At 41.5% G+C, this 12,597-nt stretch overlaps 1 protein-coding gene across 1 annotated transcript in view; it reads left to right on the top strand.

Annotated features, from left to right (window-relative positions):
* Positions 1-12,597, top strand: part of LOC118277991 (dystrophin, isoforms A/C/F/G/H) — a 438,713-nt gene that overhangs the window by 60,930 nt on the left and 365,186 nt on the right. Inside the window, 1 exon segment of the mRNA XM_050700084.1 lies at positions 5,289-5,394. Coding sequence (XP_050556041.1) covers positions 5,289-5,394 — 106 coding nt within the window.

Below are 12,597 nucleotides of genomic sequence, written 5' to 3'. Positions count from 1 at the left end.
ATGTGTGCTATAAATAAATTCTGCTCTCTATGCTATTTATTACCAGCCGTGTGTTTCCATCGCTTGCTGGAGCGCGACTGTCTCGTTCCCCCTCAGATCTCTGCTTTTAACTGAACATAAATTTGTAGTGCGCATGCGTGAGAAACAGTGATGGGAAAGTGTCGATAGACTAATTTAATTATTTTGTTCTGGACTTGCTTAAAATATTGGTAAGGGAGCCAAAATGATTATATGTTTCAATTGACAACACTTCAAGTAAATAGTACGGATATTAGTATTATCATTTCGGTCACTTGTTGCTACAAACATCAACTTTCGGCTCGTATACCATGCTAGGGTCAGAGCAATATTGTATATTTCCATCTCGTGATACTTAAGACACAAGTTTCACTGAGTGTTAGCTACTAGCAATAACATTAATTTGTTAATGTTATTCATAGATTAATGGTTTATATCATATAATTTGTTAATCACAGGAATACAAAATAATACTTTAGTCTTGACGAATGCAAAATATTACGCCTGTCACTATTTTTTCTTTGCACTTAAACTGGACACAATTTAAATTGTTCGTCTCATTAATCGATGGTTTTAGTAATTGATTTTAAATAAAATAAAAATAAAATAAAATAATCTTTATTTCAGACAACTTTTACACCGTCCATATTTAAAAGGAAAAAAGAATAACAATATTTAAATCACCCTCTCAATCAAAGACCTCCAAAGCGGGGATGAGAACCTGTTTGATATCGTCTTCAGGATTTCATTCCAGCTGCCCCGCACTCTGTAGATCAGGGAAGCCGTCTTTTTGCGCAAGATGGCGTGGCATGGATTTTAGTTACATACAGAATTTTAAGATATCAATACCTCTTTTAAAAAAATCACAAACTAAAATTTCTATGTTTTTACCTTACCATGAGAACTTTCTGTAATATATCTTTATAATTGATGACAATTTAATTTTATCGATAACAGAACTATCGACATTTTGTGTATCGATACGCTTCCCATCACTGTGACTCACCCCACGGCTAGAAAGGGGCGGCGTTGCTAGGCAACGGGGCGGGTTGCCGGCACGCCACACGTGGTGCGCACCGTACCGTAGCGAGTGGCTACACCAGTCGGCACTCGCGGCCGCCCTCAGTATGGCCGTGACCACGGAGCGCGCTGGCCGTTGAACTCAACGTGAACTTGTATGAGGATGATGATTCTGAACTCCAATCTTTGATTAAGTAGCTGCCTTCGTAATGTAAACCTTTATATCTCCTTTAAAGATAATTTCTAGTAAGACGTCACTCTGTTATATATTTGCTGATGCTGTAATGAGGTGCTCATTAAACACCAACTACCTCCTACCCTGAGCACATGAGCATGTTGGCACCAGGCCAGGTGGCTGGTGTCCACGGCACGCCGGGTTAAGCTGGTTGATGGTATCGGACACTCGTTTAATGTTGACCTTAGTTTGTAGTTTGTCATTGTTTAGCTTTGTTGAGCATTTGATATCTACCAGCTACCTACAGCACAACAGGATTCTTAGAAACTTAATAGTTTGAAGGATTTGTCAAGTTAACTTGAAGTTGTCGTCACTGGCATTTTCTATTATAAAACAGTGCAGTTGTACCTCCTGATCCTTTGGGGATCGTGCCATAAATGTATAGTCCCCATAACGACAATATCAGTGAATAACTACAGTTCCACACTAAGCCGTATAATGGGCCATTAGGATCAACTAGTAAGTCGTGTGATGTATGGAGTTATACAGACAGATATCATTATATCAGTGAATCAATTCGAGTCACTACTTCCTAATAAGAAGGAAACTTATCCTTACACTTCTCACTAACACACATTGTAGTGGAACCTGCCGGTTTAGTATTGTAATCGTCATCTTGTGACATCACTCGCACAGGTTTATTCTGTGTCATTCAGTGATTCCTCATTATGGGTACCTGAGTACTCATGTCATAGATGGTGTTTCTAACTGTAACAATAATGTCGTGTTGCCGCGTGTCCCCCTCATTACTCCCGAGCAGTGCGCCACTGTCCCGCGGACACATGTCCGACGTGTCAATACGGCGCGTAATCCGAGCTGTGACACGTGTCCAGCGTGACACAGAGTGACAGCTGTACACTACGCACGGTGGTACACGTTACAATGCTCGAAACTGGACATTATTTCGTTTAGTAGTCGATTACTAGCGTTTATGTAAGAATGAATCGACTAGATACAGTGGTCAATCGACTACTGAACCATTCAGCACAAAATGTGACCCCTCTAGCGTTGCAATGGACGAAACGAAATATTATTTAATGAACTGACAGTTTATTCAGTGGAACCTCTCGTGCTGTTATGCTTACGAATGGGAAACAACTTGGAGTACCGTACACCGCGCCCCCTGCCGGCCGCCGCGCGCAACGCGAACACAAACAAACAAACAACCCAGTCGGCTGTTATTGTTACATTCCACTGTAAAACCATCATTTACGCCTCGACGCGATCAAATGGCCAAGTTATATTAATGCCAATATTATCACAAATGATTAACACATAACTGCAAGAGGAGCCTCTGCTCTCAATATAAAAATGTTAACATTACCTGGCCGGCTGTATCAGCCAGCGTCATTAGAGCTCTTAACTTCTAACGCAATTATCCTAAATCGTCTTGTAGAGCACTCAGCCGGGGGAGCGAAGTAGTTCTTATTAGGTTGGTTGTTCCTCACTGTGGCCGCGGGGAGGGGATCAATAAGGGTGTCGCGGGGCGGGAGGGGCGGCGCGCCACCACTCGAGCCCGAGCGGTCGCCCCGCGCGGACGTTGCGTATGACAACTTTGCGCTATAATTGATAATTGAGCTCGCGGACTCGTATAATGAAGGATTGCTTGGTTGCTCATTAAAGTCCAACAGTACAATCAAAACCTCCACAGTAGGCGTAATTAACAAAGGTACACGACTACACGTCAATAATTCCCCCTTGATTGTACTGTTCTACGTAATTTTGGATTGTCATTGCCAGGCTGTTACCCACTTTGGATAATGACGCCGACACGAACATTGTTCCTGTCCCAACATTAGTGAACATGGAGCGGTAACACGTTCCGCACTCGATGTTCAACCGGTCCCGTCCAACTGTTGTCCAACTTACACATCATCCGAGCGCGCATCGTTCCAACTTGTCTGATATATGCTCGGGTTACATTACCAACCTCTAGTACGTTCAACATGTATGTATAATCCTACTTCCTTGGGATTACTGGCTCCAAGTTTGACCCGCTGCAGATCGTTAGAGTCAACGTATCTAACGGATGTAGTAAAACTATGGTTTAGCTATAACTCTCACCTCACCGGCGTGTAATGTAATCAAATCTTTAATGAGTAATTACTAGGTGTCGGTAGAGGCAGGTAACGTTGTCGGCAGTAATGAGGTAGAACCTCACCGACAGTTCTCTGAAACTTAAAGTTTAAAACTACGTAGCTTGGAGATCTACTTTAACTGTCCGATATTTGTGTCTTAGTAAATCGTTAGTGAATTAAATGAGTTGCTAAATTGAACACTTCGGAACTGAAAACTGATTTCTTAATGTAAAAACTAGGAGAAAGTCCGTGTGCACGGGCCGAGGTTTAATCTAAATATTATTCTTCCTATCGCGTGTTTAAACTGTTGCTTGTAAAATAAAATCAATGGCATAAGTGTTGAAACCTCAACTAAAACTATGTACAAACTATGCAATGCTACGTTAGCTCGGCGAGTAAACCCGGCTGCTGAGCAAGTATGTGTTGCTGTTACAACTCGTCCCAACTTCAAGGAAACTTGGTCGTTGCTTAAATTGACTTCACCAACTTACACTTGGAAAAATCTCTCGTTTCCTACCTCTGGGAAGAAATAAATAAATCGGTTTAGGTTAGATTAGATCGGGCCGAGGGTAGCGCGACCAGATCTGGGTAATTTTGGTTTAAAGAAGGGTTGACAACAGTGGCCGGATCACTTCCCTGTACACACTCGTATGTAGGAAAATAAGCCGGATATATAAAGACTGGCTACTGGTAATAAGTAACCTGTACGGGATCACATACTCGTACGTATACATGTTCAATTTATTCTGTAAGTTAAGGATCGTCGTTTCCCCTCATTATTAAGATTAGAAGAAAGTAGCTGGTCTCCTTATAATGTAACATTAAACATGTCGCTTAGTCTATTATCGCATAGAGTTGATTAAAACACTATCGATATACAACATGCAATATGAGAGTTGTATATGAAATCACTATATAATGTAATGTTGTGTATGTATGAGTGATGAATCGTATTCTCCCGGGGAGTGTGGCCGGTGCCGCGCGCCGCCCGGTACATTCCGCCGTGTGCCCACACTCGTGGCCACACTCCTAACATTGTGCTGTGATTTCTCTGTCTCCTGCACTTCTGAATAGAACATTATGCATCATTGATAATTTTTCCGCTAGGCTCGTATGAGCATGATTTCCAAAATTGTGTTTGTTGATCCTCTACTGTTGTCATAAATCTAAATGTAAATAAAACCTCACTAGTCGAGTGTTTGTTGTTTTCCGGTACGAAGCGAATTTCCCCAAATATTTCCAAAGCCTATCTGCCGCCATCCGCCATGATGGATTTCCCCGGAAGCTGCTCCACGTGAACCATTGAACTAGGTGCTATGAATTTTTAAGGCTTCATGCATATTTACTGACAAAGCTTCAACTTATGCATACGTGTGTGTATCGCTTGTGATATTTTCATACATATTCAAAGAATAATATAATAGACGCCTTCAGTTCTGGTAGAATTGCTCACCTGTAGCAAACCATGTACATAAGTACGTGTAACACAGTGAGCTAGTAGCTTAGCTGGCAGTGTCAGCAGTGAGGTACAGTCCGGTAACTTGCCTAGTTATGCATACTCATGTTGTTAGAACTTGCCATAGTTCCGTAACTAGCGGCGCGCAGTGAGCGGAACGAATCACACTCGACTGTTAAAAGTTGTTGCTGTCTTCTATTGCTGTTATTGAATGTGAATTGCCCCAGCTCGACAGCTCAGCGTGTAGTTAGTTATACTGTCATTAAATTGTCCATCGTGTTCTCCTAACAACATTCCAAATTATTCAATACAATTTCAAACTCTGTTATGGGTCCTACTAATACTGCAAACTTTAAAGTTATTTGCTTGATTCGGAAGTCGACATTATGTTTGATAGCCTCATCAACCGCTCGCAATAGAGATTTATCTTCAATATCTACAACTGACTCGAGTCGCTAATGTCTGCGTGTGTCCTGCACAGGGAGTACTCCGGGAGCTGGAGCAGAAGAAGCCGCAGCTGGACGAGCTGCTGCACACCGCCGAGAGCCTCAAGGGCACCGAGAACCGCCAGCAGCTGCATGGGAAAGGTAGGACTACACTCTAGTTGTACATCTTACAGCTCGGGTTACAGCTAAGACATATTTCTTATTTTGGATGTGTATAATGAAAGTAATACGGAGCGTTACATATCTTGAAATACAAATTATAAATCAATTTTTACATCTCTAATAGCTATGAGAGAAATATTAACGTGACATTTAATCGATCATCACCATTATAGAACAGTACGTCAATCGACCAAAGCCTATAATAATTATAAAAACCATAAGTGTATCAGTATACTCTGAGTACTATTGCCTGGTTATATTGGAGAGTATTAAAAGAAGCGAGTAGGTCGGGAGTGAAGGGAGGGCCGTCAGCCGTCGCACCTCGCCGGCCGCACCTCCTGATTGGAAAGCTTTGAGAAGTAGCTCGCCATTACTTTATACGAGACCGCACTAACACTATCTTTGTGGGTACGTTTGCTTTACCACTCTATACAGTTCTGTAAATTCTAAGTGGAACTATTGAAACTTACACGTTCATATGAAATGTTATCTATTTCTTAATTGTTACGGTCGGCGTGGAATTTTATAGACATTTTAGTGTTGAACAATGAAGTGAACGCACTACTATATAATTTATTTACAAGTACTAAAGATGTCTGTTCCAAATGAGGTTTCTGTAGACATGTACTTATAGACGCGATCACCTCGTATCTACCTGATTGTTCAACCAGTAGTACAGTGGCACTTTATGAACGAGCTCTGCTTACATAAAACATGTAATCTATTGGAACGAGTGGTCGGCAGCCGCCTGTACACGTCTGTCCACTGGTTGCCGAGACACCGCGACGTGTGATAAGTGGCGACGGATACTCTGGTCAGAGTGAACTACGATTTGAATGGCGTTCCGTGCCGATTCTATACAGATAGTTAACATGATCAAATAGGTGAATTTGCACTAGGCATCCTGATGACTGTATGTTTAAAACAAAACTACAGAAGAAACAGATTTGTTTGCCATCAGAGTGTAACCGTTGGAACCCGAGCTGTAGTGCAGCACGGGAACAGTCGAGTTACATAATTCGAAACTTGCTCCAATCTTAGCGCGGAGTTAAACGCCGGACTCGGCTCGGTAATTACTCCACACTGCAGCGCTCGCAGAAGAACAACTTATACAGCGACTAGTTGTTGCGTGCACTTACTGGTGCTGTCAGTACATTGTGTGTCATTAAGACCACAAGTGACATTATATTTACTACTGCCTCCTCTATTCAATTGTTTATTCTAGTCAACCAACTGAGCAAAAGCTTTGCAAAATCTCTCCACTTCTTCAAAATTCTCAGTTCAATATCCTTCGTTGACTGTATTCACGTTCACATACTTCGGTGTATGTTATTGTAATGTGGACCTTCGGACCCTCGTGCATGTACTGGACAGGGAACTCCAGACGTCCTCGTGGTGTTAACCTAAATATAAAGAGCTATGAAAACTGTCTGCGTTCCGACCTCCTCCACTAGCGGCCCTGGGCCCTGTCACGTGCATAGCGGCCGTGGGGGGGAGGGGGGACGGGGTGAGGGGGCTCATTTACGCAAAGTGAAGTCTTTAAATTAATTACAAACGCTCATACGCTGCGACTTATTTAATTTTAACATCATTTAGCCGTGTGTTGCTATTTTGAGTGCATGCGGATTTATTTACACTTTTGGTTTGGAGTTGAACCAACAATACTAAAATAATGTTACTGTAGAGTAAAACCAACATAATTATGATCGTATTAAACTTGAATACTCAACTCATAAAAAATCGCAACGCAAAAAGTCGAATGCTCGCGTAAAGTAAACCTGACCCTTAATCTGGTTAGAGCGCCCTCGCGCGGCCCTCTCCAGCCGGAGGGACACGCTTTATGTGAGGAAGAGTGCCTGTTCAAGTATAATCAAGTTTGGGCGCCGAGCCTGGACCCGTGAGTAACTCAAAAGGGACCTTCGGCATAATTGAACCAATTAGCGACGATCTTTAAAGAATTCCTTCTTCAGCTGATGTCGGCATAAAGGTTTGTTTTGTTGTAAACTCGATATAACAGCCTCGACTGCCTCGACTGCCTCGACTGCCGATAACGAGAGCGTTTACGGATTGTAAATGCTTCGGGTTATGATTCTTGATTGCTTTGTTGAACCTTTTCACAAGTGCCGACCGACTGGGGGCGGCAGGGAATGGAAATGTGATAAGGTTTAAGATTTTAAAATATGATTAAAATGTAAAGCTCCTTAAGTGAATACACTGTTAGCATTAAAATAAGCTTTAAAACATACTACATACACAGATAAGGAAAGTAAATTCAAATACTAATCTCGTACTTGAAACAATACAATGTCCGCAGCACACGCTCGGTGGGTGTAAGTCCACGTAAGCGCATTACTTACGTTGGCTGTGCAATGTGAGGCAACTCTTACAAAATGAATCTTACTAACGAAATCCCCCAAGCATTCATAATTCCCTCTTCCCCGGATAAATTGATTCACTCCCTTCCTCTCAGCTGTTGATTATAACCATCCACTAGTACGCGATAATGGACCTTATATGAACATTATGGAGTTGGTTTTGCGATGATAGATTCTCAAGATAGCACCTTGAGGGAGGTGCGATAGAAATTGAATTTTAAATGTTAGACCTTAAGGTGAATAATGGATAGTGTTGTGGAGAGGCGTGCATTCTTGATGGCGCGGACCAGTGCGTCGTTTGTAATGTTGGCAACGTCGAGGCACACAGTCACGCAGTCACAGTACCCGCGCTGATACTGCGCCGCCGCTGCTAATGTGCCCCCGCAGTTACAGTTACTGCACAACTTACTGTCACTGATAAATATCATTAACTTGCAATAAATATAAAACACTCAGCAGCTGAATTCAGCGATAAAATATTTGAAGGCGCATAAAAATAACGTTTTGTTTGGATGTAAAGTTGATGAGCCTCGTATTAAACATAATGATTATTAAATAATTGAATACTTAGGGACTGGGTACTAGTGAAACTGTAACTTGAAGCCGTACAACATCGTTCATTAATATCGTTATAGGAAAGTGATGTACTACCCGATACTGCAGCGTGTTGTGTAGCGTTCAGCACGTAGAGTCGGTATATTCAGGGAGGCTCTCGTATTTCACGCGCTCCCTCGAGGGCCACTTCCTGCTCACCAAGTTACGAATATCTTAATACTTTTTACAAGTTACACACTCCTCGTCTCACAACATTGGACAAACGTAATGTATACTTTTGTTTCTTGTGTATATTTTGTTGAACTCGTGTCAACGTCTGTCCTTGATCGTTAATACTATTGTAATCGTGTACTAACATCTGCCGCTAGTACTACGCTAACCATGAAACGTAATTTTCCGCAAGTTTATCGCCTTTACGATTTATACTCGGTTACAAATTACGGTGTTATACTACGCGTAGCGCTCGTAGCGTTGCGTAGAGGGTGGGGCTACGGCGAGGCTACGGGCTACGGGCTACAGGCTACGAGCTACGCGCTACGTAAGGTCGTAGACATGTGCGAGGTAATGAGTAGTGGTTGCACAACTGCATGAGGCTGCGTGGATTTTGTAAATAACGTTTTAATTTGGAAAGCTTAATTGTTTTTACTTAAAAATAAACTTGGTTAGCCAGTTAGGAAAATAAAGTCCGACGATTAGGATTAGTACGGTACATAATATCATTGCAATTCTGAACTTTGGCAGTTACTTAATTCTTTTTCGACGTCAGATATATAAGGCAAACAGTAATATAGTTATAATAAAGTATAGTAACAGTATACCTACATGGAGGCTGTCAGTGATAATACGAGTACAAGCCAGGACACTCGGCGGCAGGTACTCACGCAGCTGCTTAGTATTCCGCGGAACTGTCTGTCTGCTGCCTCACACACACACACACACACACACACACACACCTCTTAGGAAGTCAGTAACTACACATATTATATATTATTACTTTTCATCGCTGTCATATACACACATATTGTCATTTCCTACTATATTTAAAAATATAATTTCATTGCTATTATATTTGGGGATGTGTTCTGTTTTGTGTTGTCTATCATCATATGTTATGTTAAAGGTAAAGTGTATGAAATAGCCCGATAGCCTTAAAGGCGTTTGCTAATACAATCATATAATATTTTCAAAAATATCACATACTAAACTGAACCCTCACTTTCACATGCTGTGAGTGAACATAGAGCTGCAGTACATATATCGGGAACACTCCGGTTCCGTATTTAGCGAGTCGTCGTATCTCCGAAGACATTAAGGCTGCGAGGGAAAGTTCAGACGTATCGTGATTTATTCGAGTCGCCCGCGCCGTAACGACGTCTGCCAACTTCGCTGTAATACAATCGAACCCAATACACGACACACTCGTACCGCTACACCATTTGTTTGTTATGTTCGCGCCATCATATTGTGTTATATACCTATATATGTATGTATGTGAAGAACTTTGTTTTATGAAAGGACTAATGTTGATATGAATCTATGTCGAAGTTAGGCGTAGTGAAACTTAAGACATTATGAAATATTATAGTATAAGTTTTATTTACAAATACATTATGTTGAACTAAATGATTTTTGCGTACATATTTTGAAGTAGAAACTCAGAAATAGGCGTTTCTTAGTACTATCATTCAAGACAATTGATCAGTCACACGACGCGATGGTACTGATTTCAATGACTGAACATAAAGTAGAACATTGTAATTAAAACCCTCGGTTTCTGCTGAACCTGTCGGTATTTGGTATCAGTTCCAGGTACAATTAGTTCCGCAAACATTGATTTGTTTGAAGCAAGGCTCGGATACCGGTTAAATTTTCAAACCGTTATTATGTACTTGTACGCAAAACCTTTACATTGGGTTTCGTTCGCGAAACCGGTTTTAAACCGGTATTTGGAACAGTATTTTCATAAAGGTTTTTTCGGATTAAACGGTTTAGATCAATAAAAACCTGTTAATACGACGCACATCAAAGAAACGCTGCGCGCTGTCCAGATTATATGTCCATGCCCCTCGTCGAATAAACCGGTTAATTTAGGTTAAAATAAAGTTCTTTAATGTTCACGTTCTTAAGAAAAGTTCGGAGGAAAACCGATATAAACCGGTATTAACCGGTATTTTTTAAACCGGTTCCGAGCCTCTGGTTTGAAGTAATCGTAACTTAGTGCTTACTTTGTAATACGCGCCCGTGAACTTAGCTCTGTGTACTTACACACATAGCAGATTTACTTCAGTATAATACTTACTTGGAGGAGCAGATATTTATACGTGTATATGTATAGTATGTGTCAGCACTAGTGAATTATTTGCTAACTTTACCAAACATTATTTAGCGGATCATGTTATAATCTTCCGCAGATTTAAGCTTTATAGCAACACTGTGCTTCCGTGGCCTTTGAATAAAATGTATATTATAAAATATTACGATTAATATAATATGAATGATATGCAGCAAGTTGTTAATTAACATGAATCCAATGTTTCAACCATGGTCTCTACAAATTCAATGAAATAGAGATCACTAGCACCAGTACACGAGTCAATAACATTACTATTTACGTTTAGCATTGCTAATTAGCTCTACACGCTCTACACACACTCTACACACTGTACACAGTGTACGTGCGCTACACTGCTCTATGTCTGTCTCTACATGTGGAATAGTGTTGTTGTGTAGTCTGTCTGTGTACGGTGGTGTAATTACAGTACATTGTTAGTACATTGATAATATGCATTCTGAACTTATATTGTCCCCTTTACTAAATGTAAGGGAAGGCTTTTTACATTGATGTTATTCAGTCTATGTAACCTAGGAGAACTAAATATTACGTTATAACTACTTCGATTCATTCTCCTGAGATGAATTAGTCTAATTGCTCACCTAATAGAGATACTAACGCTACACACTCGTGTGGTATGACAATAAAACATATCTGGAATAGTTCCGAAGGTTTCCACTTCATTTGCAGCGTACCGTGAGACTGCGTGAGACCGCAAGCCCACAGTACTCGGGCAAATACTTGGGCAAAGTTAACAAACTAGAGCCTCCGTCTGCGGGCAAGCCTTGAAATAGCCGCGAGTGGTTACAGCCGCCATACACCGTAAATAGAAATAGCCTCACCCTCTATACAGCCGCGTACTATTATAATAACTCCGGTCTGTGTGTCCGTGTGTCTCGCGAGACTACTTTATATGTATTGAAACAGTATTGTTTGTGTCTCTGTCTTATTTACTTAGAGCTAATAAATAACACACTGATCGCATACGTTTGTGGAGATTGTCTTAACTAAATAGTGCAATAGTCCATAAGTCAATAACGTGAGCGCCACGCGGTCTCCTATATGTGCCATTCTATCTCTAGTTTATTTACAATTGGCAACATGTTGGTCTAATGCAGCGATAGCTCCTTTCTTCAGTTTTCATATTTGTGAAACCAATTGCAACGGTTCATGGTCACAGCAGGCGGAGTCTGACTGTACTACACGTGTTTTGATTACCAACACGATTCAAAACACTATTTAAATATTATCAATTTTACTGTCCCGTCTATCGTGGACACAGCAACGTTGAGTGCGCTTATAAGTAACACTGCATGCGTTGACGCGAGCTCTGTGACTTGACGCGAGACTGTGCTGGCTCCTGAGGTCCTGATGGTGGAGCGCAGCTGGTGGTGGTCAGGTGTTAACCTTCGAGTGGTCCACAAGCAGGAATGAAGGCGAGCATTATCGCGGCTGTAAGGAAACGTGATCGTTAACCTATATCGCGGGCGCTGGGGCAGCCGCGGCGCGCCGCCCTTCGTCAGTCGGCGCCCGCCCTCCGGTCCGCACGCACGCGCGCCGCCGCCCCATACCCCGAGATAATGTGCCGCGACCGGCCGGTCATACTAATCTGAGGCCTATACTAAACATATCAGCTTTTTAATTATGTATTCTAGTGTTATAGTGATAAGGTGTCATTTACAACGAGTTAGTGTCGGTGAGATGGCATAATGAGTGAAGCATTGTGATCACGGTGAATAGTTGGGATTCGTCTTTTGTTGCCGGTCGCCGTGAATAAGCTTTTACTTTTTTGTTAAACTTAATTTGGATTTTGTAATACTTTCTATAAATGTTCTCCTCAACTGTAATTTATGTTATTATACGATTATAGTGTGAATGTTTCCTCCACGTACGTACATAGGTGTCGATGAGCCGGGACGA

The sequence above is a fragment of the Spodoptera frugiperda genome, chromosome 18, assembly GCF_023101765.2.
Source record: "Spodoptera frugiperda isolate SF20-4 chromosome 18, AGI-APGP_CSIRO_Sfru_2.0, whole genome shotgun sequence".
Lineage (NCBI taxonomy): Eukaryota > Metazoa > Arthropoda > Insecta > Lepidoptera > Noctuidae > Spodoptera > Spodoptera frugiperda.
This window is presented reverse-complemented; position numbering and strand designations above follow the sequence as displayed.